Raw genomic sequence first — 14,130 nt, 5'->3', positions numbered from 1 at the left:
CATTCATCCACTGTGATTCTTTCTGTATTCACATTCACCATGGTATCAGAGAGTCTTGTCTATCATGTTCGTATTAACCATGGTTTCTGAGCATTTTCCATTAGTGCACTAAGCGGCAATAGGGCTCAAATATGTGTTGTCAGTGGCATGTTCCCTTTAATGCACATCAGGGTTTATGGTGCTTTAAGCATTGCAAGTTACCCCTTCTTAGAGGAGCAACTTCCCCCTTGTGTCATTCCTATGCCATGAAAGGTTCTTGGACAGCAGGTGAGGATGTGGCAGGGGTGGGAGGCAGGATAAGGTGCTCATTGTCACAGGTTCCACCTCGCCGGAGCATCGATGCAGTGGAGCAACAGATGTCCATGGTTCATGGATATGTTTTCTACTTCCATACCTTTTAAACTATGAAGGGAGCATTGTCCCTAATGTGGAGTGCACAGTGGAAGCCCTTGTAAGTAAAATACGCAGTTCCTAGAGGCATGTTTCACACCACTGTATCTCACCATAGTGTCACTATAGAACATAACTGTACAACACAGGAGTATTATTTCTACTCCATGATTGGGACAATATAGTTTACTGGGAATCCACCTCATTCCTTTAAATGGAAGACCACAGCTTAAGAGATGGGTACCCTAATTCATAACTACAGCAGTGGAATTCTAAAATGATGAATGTGAATTAACTTCAACACAATGATGAAGAGGTATAAAAATGAAAATACACTACAGTAATAAAGAAAGCCATTCTGCAAGCCTTAATTAATGGCAGAAGTAGGAGAGGAGAAAAGGAAAAGTGAGTAATACTCTCTCTGTCTTTCTTTCAGGTTGCTCAACGAGCTGCTCAGCTGCAAGAAGCTCTTCTCCACTGTGGAAGGTTCCAGGATGCCCTTGAATCTCTGCTTAGCTGGCTCATTGATACAGAAGATCTAGTGGCCAATCAGAAGCCCCCATCTGCTGAGTTCAAGGTTGTGAAGGCCCAGATACAGGAACAGAAAGTAAGTAAAACTTATTACTGTAGATTCAGATGCTCTGTCTGCTTCAGTGATGATACTGAATCCCCAATCTTCACTGAAGCAGAAAATCTGCTCAAGTGTACTGTATTACAATCAAGTGTATTGAAGTATTTAATGCAGCTGTGCTTTCCATACTCTGTCTTCTGGAATTATGTGGATGGGTATGACATTTCATTGTAGAAACTGGGCTCTGATTCTCCTTCATCTATACTTGGAAGCAAGTGCAAAATCTAGCAAGTTTAAAACAAAAAGAATCAAGGTATTTTAGACACAAAGCAGGAGATAAAAATCAATGTTTGGTTAATGGAGAAGTAGAAAATGAGAAGGGATAGAATTTTCATTTTAATATTTGCAAAGCGGTGTTACAAACAATGGAGCTAACCACTCTAGACATGAGCAGCATGCAGTAAGCACCTAATTCCCACTGTCTTTGCATCCTCAGCCAGAATGCTGGTGCCCCAATATTGATCATCTCCAGTGTAGACAATTGTATGTGCTGGTATAAGGAGGGCTCCAGGGATTATCATCTCTTCTAGAATTTTCGTAACTAGAGAAGAAGTGGGCATGATGCAGCTCATGGACCAAACCACTGCATGCAATTCTTCAATATGGCCCAGAGTCATTCTCATATTTAACATAAAGGCAGTCTACAAAGCCTAAAGTTGCAGCATGCAGTAGAGCATTGTGTGCATGTAGTACTGCAGAGATAGAGAAGTGGAGTACCTCCAGCCAACAAAGGAGTGGTGGGAAAAGTAGGGAGATCATCAAGTTTTAGACAGAAATATGGAAGACTCCTGGGGGAGAAACTAATTTACTGGGTGATGTCAGTGAACCCAATTTTCAGGCATCCCAGACATGTGATCAATGGAAAATGTAACTGTGCATGATCAGAGCAGTTGAATTCCATTTTTTGACATAATTTTTCAGATAATAGTATATTTTAAAGCATTTTTTCAATTGTTACTGATTTAAATTTTTAGTTGGACGAACTTATGGGTTTTAAGCATTTTATTCCTATTTTTATCATTTACATGTTCACAGCTGTGTGAAACAGTGCTGGGGCAGATAATAATTAATGGCAGTAGGTGTTGAGATTCAACAAGTTAAAGCTTTATAATCATTAAAACACAAAATGCATCACCTGTCAAAATATACAAAGTAAACAATATCCTTAAATCAAACTGCAGTAAGTTCTCAAGCAGCATTTTTCTTACTTTGCCTGTCTGTAAATTTCAGTTACTATCAATGGAAATTATGTTTTCATTTCTTTCATATGTAGGGTGAAATCAACAGTTACAGGTAAACATCTAATCCTTCCAAGCCTATATATGTTATCTGCACTTTACTGAACATCAGCAGTAAATTTTCTATAAATGCTCACACAAATTATAATAATAAAAGCTCATTAGCAAATACAGTGGATGTTAAATGTGACATTTTCCCATATGTGTATGCACCAGTGATGGCTGCCACACATCTTGGTCACACAAAAACCAATCAATACATTCATGTACAGGAAAAGATCTTTAGTGGGGCGAGGACTTGGCGGTTGTCTGCCAGTTTCAATATATAGAGAAACAACTAACTAGCTCAAGTCAGAATTAACTCTTTTTACAATATTGGCATTTTCATGGTAATACAAGCATCTAATATTTCTTTTAAGCACAGTGTACATTTTTAACAAGATCTTGATGAATCTGCCTCCTTACATTTCCACAGCTGTGGGTTGATTCAGTTGTTTCCTAGCATTTTGATTTTTGATTGCTTTTTGTCCAGCTTCTCCAAAGGTTACTGGATGACCGCAGACCTACCGTTGAGGTAAGCAAGCGCGAAGGGGAGAAAATTGCAGAGTCAGCAGAACCTGCTGATAAAGTGAAGATCTTGAAGCAGTTGAGTCTCCTGGATAGTAGATGGGATGCATTGCTCAGTAAAGCTGAAACAAGGTATTTGAAATTCTTTCGTTCCTTTGAGAAAAATGAGTTCAGCAGGGGGCAGATGACTAGACGCAGCATGTGGAACTTCATAATCTGAGACTTCATCAGCACTATTTTTTGTTGCTATATCAAATTTATTGTGCCCTGATGATAATATATATAAAGCTGATTAGTAAGAAAAGCAAAGGAAAATAGCTTGAACAGATCATTAGCTATTAAAAAAAAAAGTTTTACTATCCTGAAAAGCTAAAATGAGATACTTTAGTGAGATCAACTGCACATACATTGACTGACTATCTGGAGCACTACATCTGCATTAGTATAGGCAGAATGTAAATTCCTTGGTGGAGAAACCACATTCTCTCTGTTCTATATGGCACAAAACATGCAATCAGCTCTCAATAAATAATGGTTCCTTAGAACTCTTAAGATCATGAAATGTGGCTACAGAGGGAGAATATTGCATTTCTCATTTTCAAATCAGGGTTATCTGAAGAAATGGATTATTGGTCCAGATCCTGTGAGTTGATGAGCTCCTTATGCAAGGGGCTGGGCTCCTCTCAACTCCCAATAAAGTAAAAAAATTAGTGCCACCATCATGCTCAGAGCTGTGCAGACAAAATAAGATGAGACAGTTCCTTCCCCGAACAACTTACAGACGAATTCTAATATCATTACAAAATTCAGATACACATAACACCCTGGAAGACAAGTTAACATGAATAGTGCAAGTGTCTTTGGAGAGAGCAGTGTTTGAAGAGCTTTGCTGAAGAAGTGTGCTTTCAGAGCGAAGATTTGAAAAGAGATCACTTGGTGTTTGAGAGGACGAAGAGAAGGTGCTGTAAGCATGAGAGATAGCATGGATGAAGGCACAAAACTGAGTGGGGAGACAGAGGCAAGGAAGGTGGTTAGGGAAGACTGAAAAGAGTGTAAATATATAATGTTACGCATTACAATGCCAAACAGTGAAATGCTTTTATCTGTATACTGTATTATTGGGACTGAGATTCAGGCATTAAGTTTATTTGAACTTTCTGACACTCCCTAATCTTTCTAGCTGCCCCCATCTATCCCTATCGTTATTTAAGCCCTCATTTGTACACTCATAATAATAATAACTAATTAATAACTGGATTACTTAAAGAAATTAGTATTTTCAGTTAATAGGCTATTATACCATTCTGTGTTTAAAAAAAAAAAACAGGATCCATGACTCATTAACTGAAGTAAACGCTAATCTCATTTAATTTAATGTTATCATACGAGTCTGGTGAAATTTATTTTCAAAGCAAATTACAAGTCTGCCCAGTCCGTCTGTTTAGATACAGGTTCATCTCCATAATTCTTTGATTACACTTCTGAAAACTAAAATGACAAAAGACACACTTCTTTTTCTTGGGAGGGAATAACCATTATTCATAACTGGCCCTTAATGTTTAACACAGGATGGATTTTTCTAAAGTTTTAAAAATAGAAACCACTAAAATAATTGGCCTTGGATGAAATTTATAGGCGACTAGGACAGAGAAAAATATTTTTGTAAGGGTGGTATAAAGAACAACAGAACAGAACCCCATTAAAAATGTTGGAAATCTTAGAGATGTTGTAAATATTGCCACCTTACGTTAGGGGGCAAATCTGTATCCTTATATTAAGGTAAATCTGGCACTGACAAAAATGAGAGATTTAAACCTGAACCAGGAATGCAGGATTGGGGCTGTACAGTTCATACCACATCACTGAAAAGATATTTAAAGACTTTATTTTATAGGTTGGAGTGAGCAAGATAATATGTCCTGATTCAGCAAAGTACTTCAGTATATACCTAACTTTAAGGATATGTGTAAGTCTCATCGAAGACAATAGGATTTAAGCATGTGCTTAAAGTTAAGCAGAAGTTTAAGTAGTTTCCTGAATAAAAAATGAGCCCCTGTATTTAAGTGCTCAGCTTAATGGAGACTTAGGTTATTCTTAATCAAGTGCATATGAATGCAGTATAATTTATTTTATTAACAAAAGATACCAAGTATTGGAATCTCTTGTTCCGCCAATATGATTTTTGGAGTCTTTCTTATTAACTGTACTTTTATATGGTTGTTGGTTTACATTGTTTTTCTTTCTGTACTGCGGACGTGTACTGTTTCAGCTTGTGGCTGGCTTCTACAATAATGTGTAGAATGTTTTTTAGTGATTAGGGGCTGAAGAGTTTTATTGAATCTCTCACGCACTTCATCGCAGAAATGACCTTTATCTTGGCATGTTTACAGGAATCGTCAGTTGGAAGGTATCTTAGTGGTAGCACAGCAATTCCATGAAACTTTAGAACCTCTGGTTGAGTGGCTGACCACCACTGAGAAAAGACTTGCAAATTCTGAACCCATTGGAACACAAACTTCTAAACTGCAGCAGCAGATTTCTCAGCATAAAGTAAGATATACACCAGACATTTGAGTCATTCATATGGGGAATTTTTTTTATGTGAGTTTGTGAAATACAGTAGAACTGGGATCTCTGGGTTTTTTTTACCCATTAGTTCAAATTTGATACATTTTTATTTATAATTGACAATAAAACCATTATATTTCTGTTGTTCTATAGTTTCATTTGATTTGCTTTTGTGTTTGTCCATTTTTATTTTCTGTCTTTCTCCATTATTTTAAAAACTTAATTTAGGCATTAGAAGATGACATCCTTACTCGCAATAAAAGTTTACATATGGCTATTAGCATTGGTCAGTCTCTTAAAACTATGAGCTCCAGAGAGGATAAAGATATGGTGCAGGAAAAACTAGATTCTTCCCAAGCCCGATATATCGAGATTCAAGAGAAGAGTAACAGCTGGTCTGAGTTGCTCCAGCAAGCCTATTGCAATGCTCAGATTTTCGGGGAAGATGAAGTTGAATTGATGAACTGGCTGAATGAAGTACATGACAAACTGAGCAAATTGTCAGTCCAAGATTACAGGACAGGTTCACTCATGAAACAACACGCTGACCTGCTGGTATTTTTATTTCTTTTCTGTTAAATCCATTTGTTTATTTTTAGCTTTATATTTTATGTCCACCATTTATTTATTTCTCATTAATATATTTGATTTGAAAGGTGATACAACTATTTAAACTAAAAATGACTTGATCTGTAACCTCAGTGCTTACAAAAGTGGCATCTTCTCGTAGGTGCTTCAGGAAGAGGTTCTACTCAGAAAACAAAATGTTGATCAGGCTGTACAAAATGGCTTAGAGCTTCTCAAGCAAACAACAGGTGAGAGCTTTTAGGAAATTAATGATTCAGCAGCCTTTTCCTCATACTTGTAAGTGATTATGGGAAAAATAAGCTGAAGCTTGTAAATATTAGCCTTTAGTCATTGGCTAGATTTGTTCACTTCATTTAATTGTTTGTTCTAATAACTATTGAAGTCACTGTATGTTATGTCTTTGGGCCAAATTCTCTGCTGGTGTAAGTGAACATTGAAGTCAATGGAGATCCACCCATTTAGCCACACAGAGAATTTAGCCCTTGCTTTTTTTTTCTTTTGGTTGATGGAAAATTATTTTAGTGAACCTCCATTTTGTTCCTACTAGCAAGTTATGGACATTACTCATGATGTAGGACTATTTGGCATAGACATAGCCTTTTCTCTATAGAAGCCCAGAAATGAAGGTAGTAGGCTACTTTTTACTGTTAGAGAGGCTGCATCCTCCAGATCAGAGCTAGTACTGTGGGAAAGGTTGCATTCCAATTGCACACGTCTGGTCTGCAGAGGAACATCTATCTAAATGTTCCAGTGCTCCAAGTATTTGAACTCTCAAAGACAGGAAGGAAAACCCTCCTCTGTTGCCCAGTTAGAAGTTACGTTATGGGGTAAAATCTAAATATATTACAATAGGTTTGTTCAGGGGCAGCTCCATGCCCCAGAACGCCAAGTGTGTACTTGGGGCGGCATGCCGCGAGGGAGCTCGGCAGGCGGGCAGCCTTCGGCGGCATGCCTACAGAGGATCCGCTAGTCCTGCGGTGGAGCCTTCGGTGGGACCAGCAGACTGTCCGCAGGCACGCCTGCGGGAGGTCCACCGAAGCCACGGGACCAGCGGACCCTCCGCAGGCACGGCTGTGGGAGGTCCACTGGAGCTGCGGGACCGGCAGAGCGCCTCCTGCGGCATTCCACCATACTTGGGGCGGCGAAATGTCTAGAGCCGCCTCTGGGTCTGTTACAGGAGTCTCTGTTTGCATTTTGACCTTTGGGCGGTGTGTGTGTGTCTAATGATTGATAATTAGACTGAATGGTTCAAAGAATAATTCAAATTATCTTTGACTCATACAGTCTACTTATCCATTAATTATAATTAATAATTAAATTGTAAATTAGTAATGTAAATACCATTTGGTATTGTGCAGCACCATTCTTATATTTTTATTGTTACATTTCATATCCTATGTCAACCTGTATGAAAATGAATGTAAATTTAAGGAGGTTTTTATATAGTCTGTGTTTGGGTAAAAAGTATGTAAATTTTAATATTTGTCTTTTAAAGAAAAAGAGAAGAACCACCAATTTTTATATCTCCAAAGACTAAGACCAGAGATGGGCCCAATCCTCAAAGCTTGGGTCCAGATCTCCACTTGTCCAGAGTTTGGACTGATAAGAGAAAAAAAATCCAGAGTTGATCCAGAGTTGGTGTTAAATTGCCATAGCTCCGCTGGTGTCACTGGACAGTTCACACCACTCTGATCTGTCCTTGGGTCTTGTTTGGGTCAATCTACACATAAGAAACTAAAAATATATTAATTATTATTGACGTTTTTTGTTTTGTTTTGATTTTTTTTTTGCATTAATGTGAAGTAACATCCCTTTGAAATTTTAGGTGATGAAGTTGTAATAATTCAAGATAAATTGGAAGGCATTAAAGCAAGGTACAAAGATATTACTAAATTGAGTTCTGATGTATCCAAGACTTTAGAGCAAGCTCTGCAGCTTGCAGGTCAACTGCAGTCCACTCATGAGGAACTCTGCATATGGCTTGACAAAGTGGAGGTGGAATTGCTTTCATATGATGCTCAGATGCCCAAGGGAGAAGAATTAAGCGCAGTACAAGAAAGACAAAAAGTATGTTCTAAAAGCTGTAAACTGTATATATTGCTTTGTTATTTTTCATGTAAAGATTTGAACTAGTTAAGTAGCTTAGCTTTTATTTGGCAGGAGGACGTCTTGCAAATGATCATAATTCGGCACCAAATCAGCTCTCTGACTAGAAATAAAACAGTAAAGAATCACCATCTCTTTCTAGCAGTCACTGATGAGATTTGGCTGAGGTTTATTATTAGTGCAACACGAGAAGAGCTACATTTTGTTCTAGTTCAGTAAGCTACCAATCCCTGGGAAAACTTAAATTGTCAAACAAAGTTATTTTTGTTCTTTAGTTGTGTTACAGACAAAAAAAAAACCTTTAAAGTAGGAAAAGAGCCTGTATTTAAGATACAGTATTAATTTCAGGTTAGTAACAACTATTATTTGGAAAGAAACTGTATAGTGTTTGTAGAACACTAGTAACACTGTTACATGAAATAGGTTACTAAATTGCTAAATTAATACACTTATTTTGGAAACCAGATTAAAAAATAACAGAAAATTAAAATATGGTTGCATGTGGGAATAAAAAGGTTGTTTCTCACTGCACTTATAATGATTTTGATTGAGTGACTTTAATTCAAATGTTTATTTAAAAATTCACTTGAATTTAGATAATATTTTGCTTTATTTCACACTTGATTTTTCTTTCTGGTGAATTTGTTCCACAGAAAGATGGTTGTAGAGTGCAAAGAGTATGTGTCCACTTTCTTTTCTTTGTTTGCTTGCTTAAAGACTGACGACTGTATTGAATTCCAGAGAACGACAGTCTACCATGCTGATTGGAGGAATATATTTCATTTCTGTTCTGTAGAAACTTCCCTTCAGGAATCACCTGCCTTTCTGTCAAACAACTTAACAATTACAAAGGCTAATGTAACTGAGCTGAAAATAAGTGTGCCAATTTATCCCTTTTGTTCGCCTGTAAAATGTTCCAGTTCTTGGTGCTTAGAAGAATAAAAATATGTGCAAGCTGTGTGTGTTTGGCTCTTATGCTGGCATGTTTACTTTAAATGGCCTTTTTCAGGAGCTGAAAAAAGAAGCAAAGAACAACAAAGCCTTATTGGACACCCTCAATGAAGTCAGCAGTGCCTTGCTGGAACTGGTGCCGTGGAGGGCAAGAGAGGGGTTAGACAAAATGGTGACTGAGGACAATGAGCGGTACAGATTAGTGAGCGACACGCTAACTCAGAAGGTGGAGGAGATTGATGCTGCCATTCTGAAAACACAGAAGGTACTAAACAGCTGTTTTTGTTCTTTGGGCAATAAAAAGTTTGCCTCCAGAAATCTGTACCTGAACAAAGGTTGTTCGTAACAATATTGCCATACATTTGTTACGCTTGAGCAACTAAAGGTCGTTTAAATAGAATGTGTCTGCACTGTTCAGACACAAGTGCCAGAGCAAAACTAATCTGTACATTGTTGTAGCCGTCTGCCTCATTGTTAACACGAACCTTAGAGATCAGTCTTCTAGCTAAAATCATTGGGAGTACGAACCTGTGCGGATTTCTGTGGAAGTTTTGTCTGAGTCTCAGTCAGGCCCTGTACCGTTTACATTTTATGCTGTAATACATACAATATGGCCCAGATCCTCAGCTTGTTTAAATAGGTGCAACTCCTCTAAAGTCCATTTATACCAGCTAAGGATCTGGCCTTGTGCTTTTGTATTTTTTGCCACTAACATGTTGGACCAGCTTATTTTAAACTGCACTAAAGGACTGAGTTAATGGTGTAATTTGCATGCAGCTGCAAGAAATAAGTTGTTGAATATATGTGTGTGTTTCTAAAGTTTGCTTAGAAAATAATTGGGTGATTTTTTTAGAATTGGCACTTGCATTTTATAGATGTAAATCTTTGTGGTCTCACATCTAGCTACCTGATGATGAGAGAAAAGCGGAGCTGCAAATTCTCCAATTTCTGCGTGAGGTTAATTTTACAAACACAAAAATGTGAATGGAAATTTTTTCCAATGCCAACAAACAGAATTGGCTTCAGCCAAGCTGAAAGTATATATGGCATAGTTTCAAAACTTTGTGGAAACTGACTGTAAGAGGATTGGTGATAACGGAGGGTCCTAAGGTTATAAGTAATTTATAAATATTCTGACTACCTTTTATGGCATTCACTCTGAATATTTGTCTTATCTCAGCAGACGCCTTTATAAAATTGCGGGCTGGATCCCCAGGGGCATGTGACCCGGGTGTATATGTGGGTTTCTACCAACTTTCTCCCCCATGCTTATTGTAGGGAGTAGTTAGGACCACACCAGCCTTTGGCACAATTTAGACAGCTTCAGGGCTGCTCTAATTTGCACTAGTGGATAATAGTTCCAAAGGGCTGCTCCACCAGAAAACATCATGAGGACACATTGCTCTCCAATCATGATCCCTCCTCTCTTACCACACCCAGACCACCTCAGACTTCTCCTATGTTGGGGAAGCCAGAAGTAACTCCGTGAGCTGTGTATGAGGAAGGAGCCAACCTCTTGCGCAGGGGAGTAGCAACAGGCAAACACCTGAAGTGTTATTTGGGCAGAGATGTTGACGAGGGATGAATGTAGTTGTAATTTAACAGTGCTGCAAATACTTAGAGGTTTTGCAGAGGTCAAAGGCACCAAGAACACATGGATTAGAGCATAGATGCCGACTCCAAGGGTGCTCTGGGGCTCAAGCACCCACAGAAAAAAAAATAGGGGGTGCTCAGTACCCACCGTCACAGCTTTTAGCAGGGTCGTAAATCAGCTTGGGGAAGGGCGGAGAGCAGTGAGTGGCAGGCAGTCAGGAGGTCTCAGGGGAGAGGGTGGAGCAGGGGTAGGAAGAGGCAGGGTGAGGGCAAGGCCTCAGGAAAAGAGGTTGAGTGGGGGTGGTGCTTTGGGTAAGAGTGGGGATGGAGCCCCCACTGGGAAAAAAATCAGCACCTGTGGGCTAGCAGATAAGGAGGCACTAGTGTGTGTTAGGGAGGACATTTTTGGTCAGTAGCAAAAGAGCAAGACATGGGAAGAGGGCACCTCAAAGATGTGAAAGAAGAGTCCTGACATGAATGTTAGATTGGAGATTAATTCTTGTAACTAACTGGTCCAAAATGCTCCCAGGTGTAACGCAACAGAAGTCTGTGGAATTACCCCAGACATCACTTCAACTCTCAATATTGAAGCTATTTGAGTCAACTTCTACCCTTGTTCCCTGGGAGTTCTGTGTAGAAATAAAATATAGAATTGCCCATTATGTTTGCATTCTATGGGTCCATTCTGCTACTCTTGTTCTACCAAAGAGAATGCTTTACAGAGTGTTAACAAAGTAATTCTTGATCATTCATCACATTATCAAGTCGTCCTTTTCTGATCAAACAAAATAGGAAATAAGGTACATCGGGAATATTAATTTGATAGTATCACAATGATGAATTCTGACTTGGCCAAGGGTAATTCAAAGCTCATAATTTACTCTGGCCTGCATAATGGAAATAAAATGCCACTGTGAAATCCTGATACAAGCAGTACCATATTTTCAGTGTTCTTTCTTTAACATACTAAACATACAAATCTCACCTAGAAACTCAACCTTAAAGAACCATTTAATAACACCTTTGGAATGGAGGTTGTTTGTAACTTTGAAATGTTCGTAGCAGAACAAAACGTTATGGTTGTTCTTTCAAAAGTTTTCAATTGAATATTGACTTAGCACAGCTCTGAAACTTAGCTATGCAGAAGAAAAATGCTGCCTTTAACCATCTTAATTTAAATGAAACAAGCACAGACAATTTCCTTACTTTCTCAAATCTTTTTTTAATAGTTTGCGTTTAAGACAGTACTGTACTGTATTTGCTTCTTTTTTCTTTTATCTCTGCTGCTGCCTGATTGCCTACTTCCGGTTCCAAATGAGACGTGTGCTTGACCAGTCAGTTTGTAACTCTGGTGTTCATAATTCTGAGGTTCTTCTATAGTTGTGTCACAGCATTCAGGCATTCCATTTCCATATTTGCATCATGACCTTCTTCAAATGGGCATTTATTCAATACTATGACATACCCATGGCAATGCAACAACAAAAAGAAACATTTTAAGTAATTTGTAGTTCTCTATAAGTCCATTCACTGTCATCTGTCCTTCTTCTGACCTCCTGCTACCATCCCACCCTTTTAGAGGAAACAAAGCAGCCTTGTTATGTTTGCTTAGCATATCCTGCAATGCCTTGCCCAGCATGTCAGACAGTGTGAGACACACAGCTGTGATAGCATTGAGACCCTGCAGAGTAAGATGAGCTTTAATCTGAGGGGTGGACTTCAGAAGAACTGGGCCCAAAGAGCCATATGCAGCTCTAAAACTATGGTGTGAACACCACTGGTATAGCACACTAGTTTGGCCATAGTATCATTAATGCAGATGGAATGAGACTATATTTTTCTATAAAATAGTTGAAAAATTTAGGACAAACTTACCTTCTATCGCTATAAATGAGAGATAACATTTAGTGGAAAAATGTTTGTGCTCTGTTTCACATAACAAATGGATTAAAATAAGGATGATAAAGACTGACTCATAAGGGAAAAATAAATCTCAGGCCTATGCATGCATAATTAAGCTCTAAGACACGACAGACTTAGTGGTTAAAGTACACCCTCAGGTACATTGGAGGCGCAGTGCAATGGTGGGTCTGCAGCTGCAAACTTGTAAACTGTTGGGTTTGTCAAACTAAGTCGATGTGGTCAGTGCTGGAATAGGGAACCTACAAGGAAATCTTACAATGCATGTGACAGATTATGACACAGTACCTTTTCATCGATTTTCAAAAGAGCGCAGGGAAAGAATTTCAAGTGCTCAACACCGACAACTGGAGGTGGATTTTCAGAAGAATTCAGCTGTCATTTAGGGTCTGGCTGCCCTAGAGCACAAAGGTACATACCTCCACTAGCTCTGACTGAGCTAGCACATTAAAAATAGAAGTATTACTGCTGCAGTGTGAGTGAGGGGAGGGGCTAGCACAGGGATCAGTAACCTTTGGCACGCAGCCCGCCGGGTAAGCCCCCTGGTGAGCCGGGCCGGTTTGTTTACCTGCTCTGTCCACAGGTTCGGCTGATTGCGGCTCCCACTGGCTGGGGTTCAGGCTGCTCCAGGCCAATGGGGACTGTGGGAAGCAGCGCGAGCCCAGGAATGTGCTGGCTGCCGCTTCCCGCACCCCCCATTGGCCTGGAGCGGTGAACCATGGCCAGTGGGAACTGCGATCTACCGAACCTGCGGATGTGGCACGTAAACGTAAACTGGCTCGGCCCACCAGGGGGCTTTACCCTGGTGGGCCACAGGCCAAAGGTTGCCGATCCCTGGGCTAGCATGTAGCTGTGGTCTCAGACAGGATTGTTCTGAGGGTGGCTAACCCATTCTGTCCTTGCACCACTACAACTACACTTCTGTTTTCAGAGCACCCGTTCAATCAGCACTAGCATGGCTATGCCCCATCATCTTCCAGCGCTAGTGTTGACATACCCAGCATCACCTAAATATGAGCCAGATTTTCAAAACTGCTCAGCGCCCACCAGCTTCTACTGTGACATTTGTGGACAGATTTTCAAAACAATTCAGATCCAACATGTTGCTTCTCCTTTGCTTCACCTCAAAAATAGCCCTAAAACTGTAGTGTCCAAATGCATGTTTGCCCAGAGGTCATATAGACATGGGTTGAATCTGGACTATGCTGTGTTCAACCTACTGTCCCCTTTCTATGGGTTTTAGGGCCCCTTATATCTCTTTTCCTGGTCCATTGCTCCTTTCTGCACGATGTAACAGAATATCGCCTCCTACTCAGAAATGCTTTGAGATTTTTTTTTAAAACATCGAAGTATTAACTAATTCTAATGGAAAGTCAATTCTTCAGGAACAGAATAGGCTGTGCCCAGATTCAGAAAGAGCATTTTCTCACTTAATCCACCAGTTTTGCACTGACTTTAGTGGGGCCAAGATTTCAACCTTATTGTCTAATATTGCACTAATGCTTCTAGGTCTCATTAAACTTCTTAATGTCATAAGATTATATTGATTTATCTCCAGATAATTACAATAAAAACATT

At 39.4% G+C, this 14,130-nt stretch overlaps 1 protein-coding gene across 1 annotated transcript in view; it reads left to right on the top strand.

Moving 5' to 3' along the window:
- The window catches only part of DST (dystonin), a 550,812-nt gene that overhangs the window by 449,895 nt on the left and 86,787 nt on the right, over positions 1-14,130 (top strand). Inside the window, 7 exon segments of the mRNA XM_030558316.1 lie at positions 827-997; positions 2,792-2,958; positions 5,217-5,376; positions 5,623-5,949; positions 6,125-6,209; positions 7,808-8,049; positions 9,098-9,304. Of these exon segments, the coding sequence (XP_030414176.1) occupies positions 827-997; positions 2,792-2,958; positions 5,217-5,376; positions 5,623-5,949; positions 6,125-6,209; positions 7,808-8,049; positions 9,098-9,304 (1,359 nt within the window).

This window comes from Gopherus evgoodei, chromosome 3 (assembly GCF_007399415.2).
Source record: "Gopherus evgoodei ecotype Sinaloan lineage chromosome 3, rGopEvg1_v1.p, whole genome shotgun sequence".
Lineage (NCBI taxonomy): Eukaryota > Metazoa > Chordata > Testudines > Testudinidae > Gopherus > Gopherus evgoodei.
The sequence above is the reverse complement of the archived record's forward strand: the minus strand, read 5'-3'. Positions and strand labels throughout refer to the sequence as shown.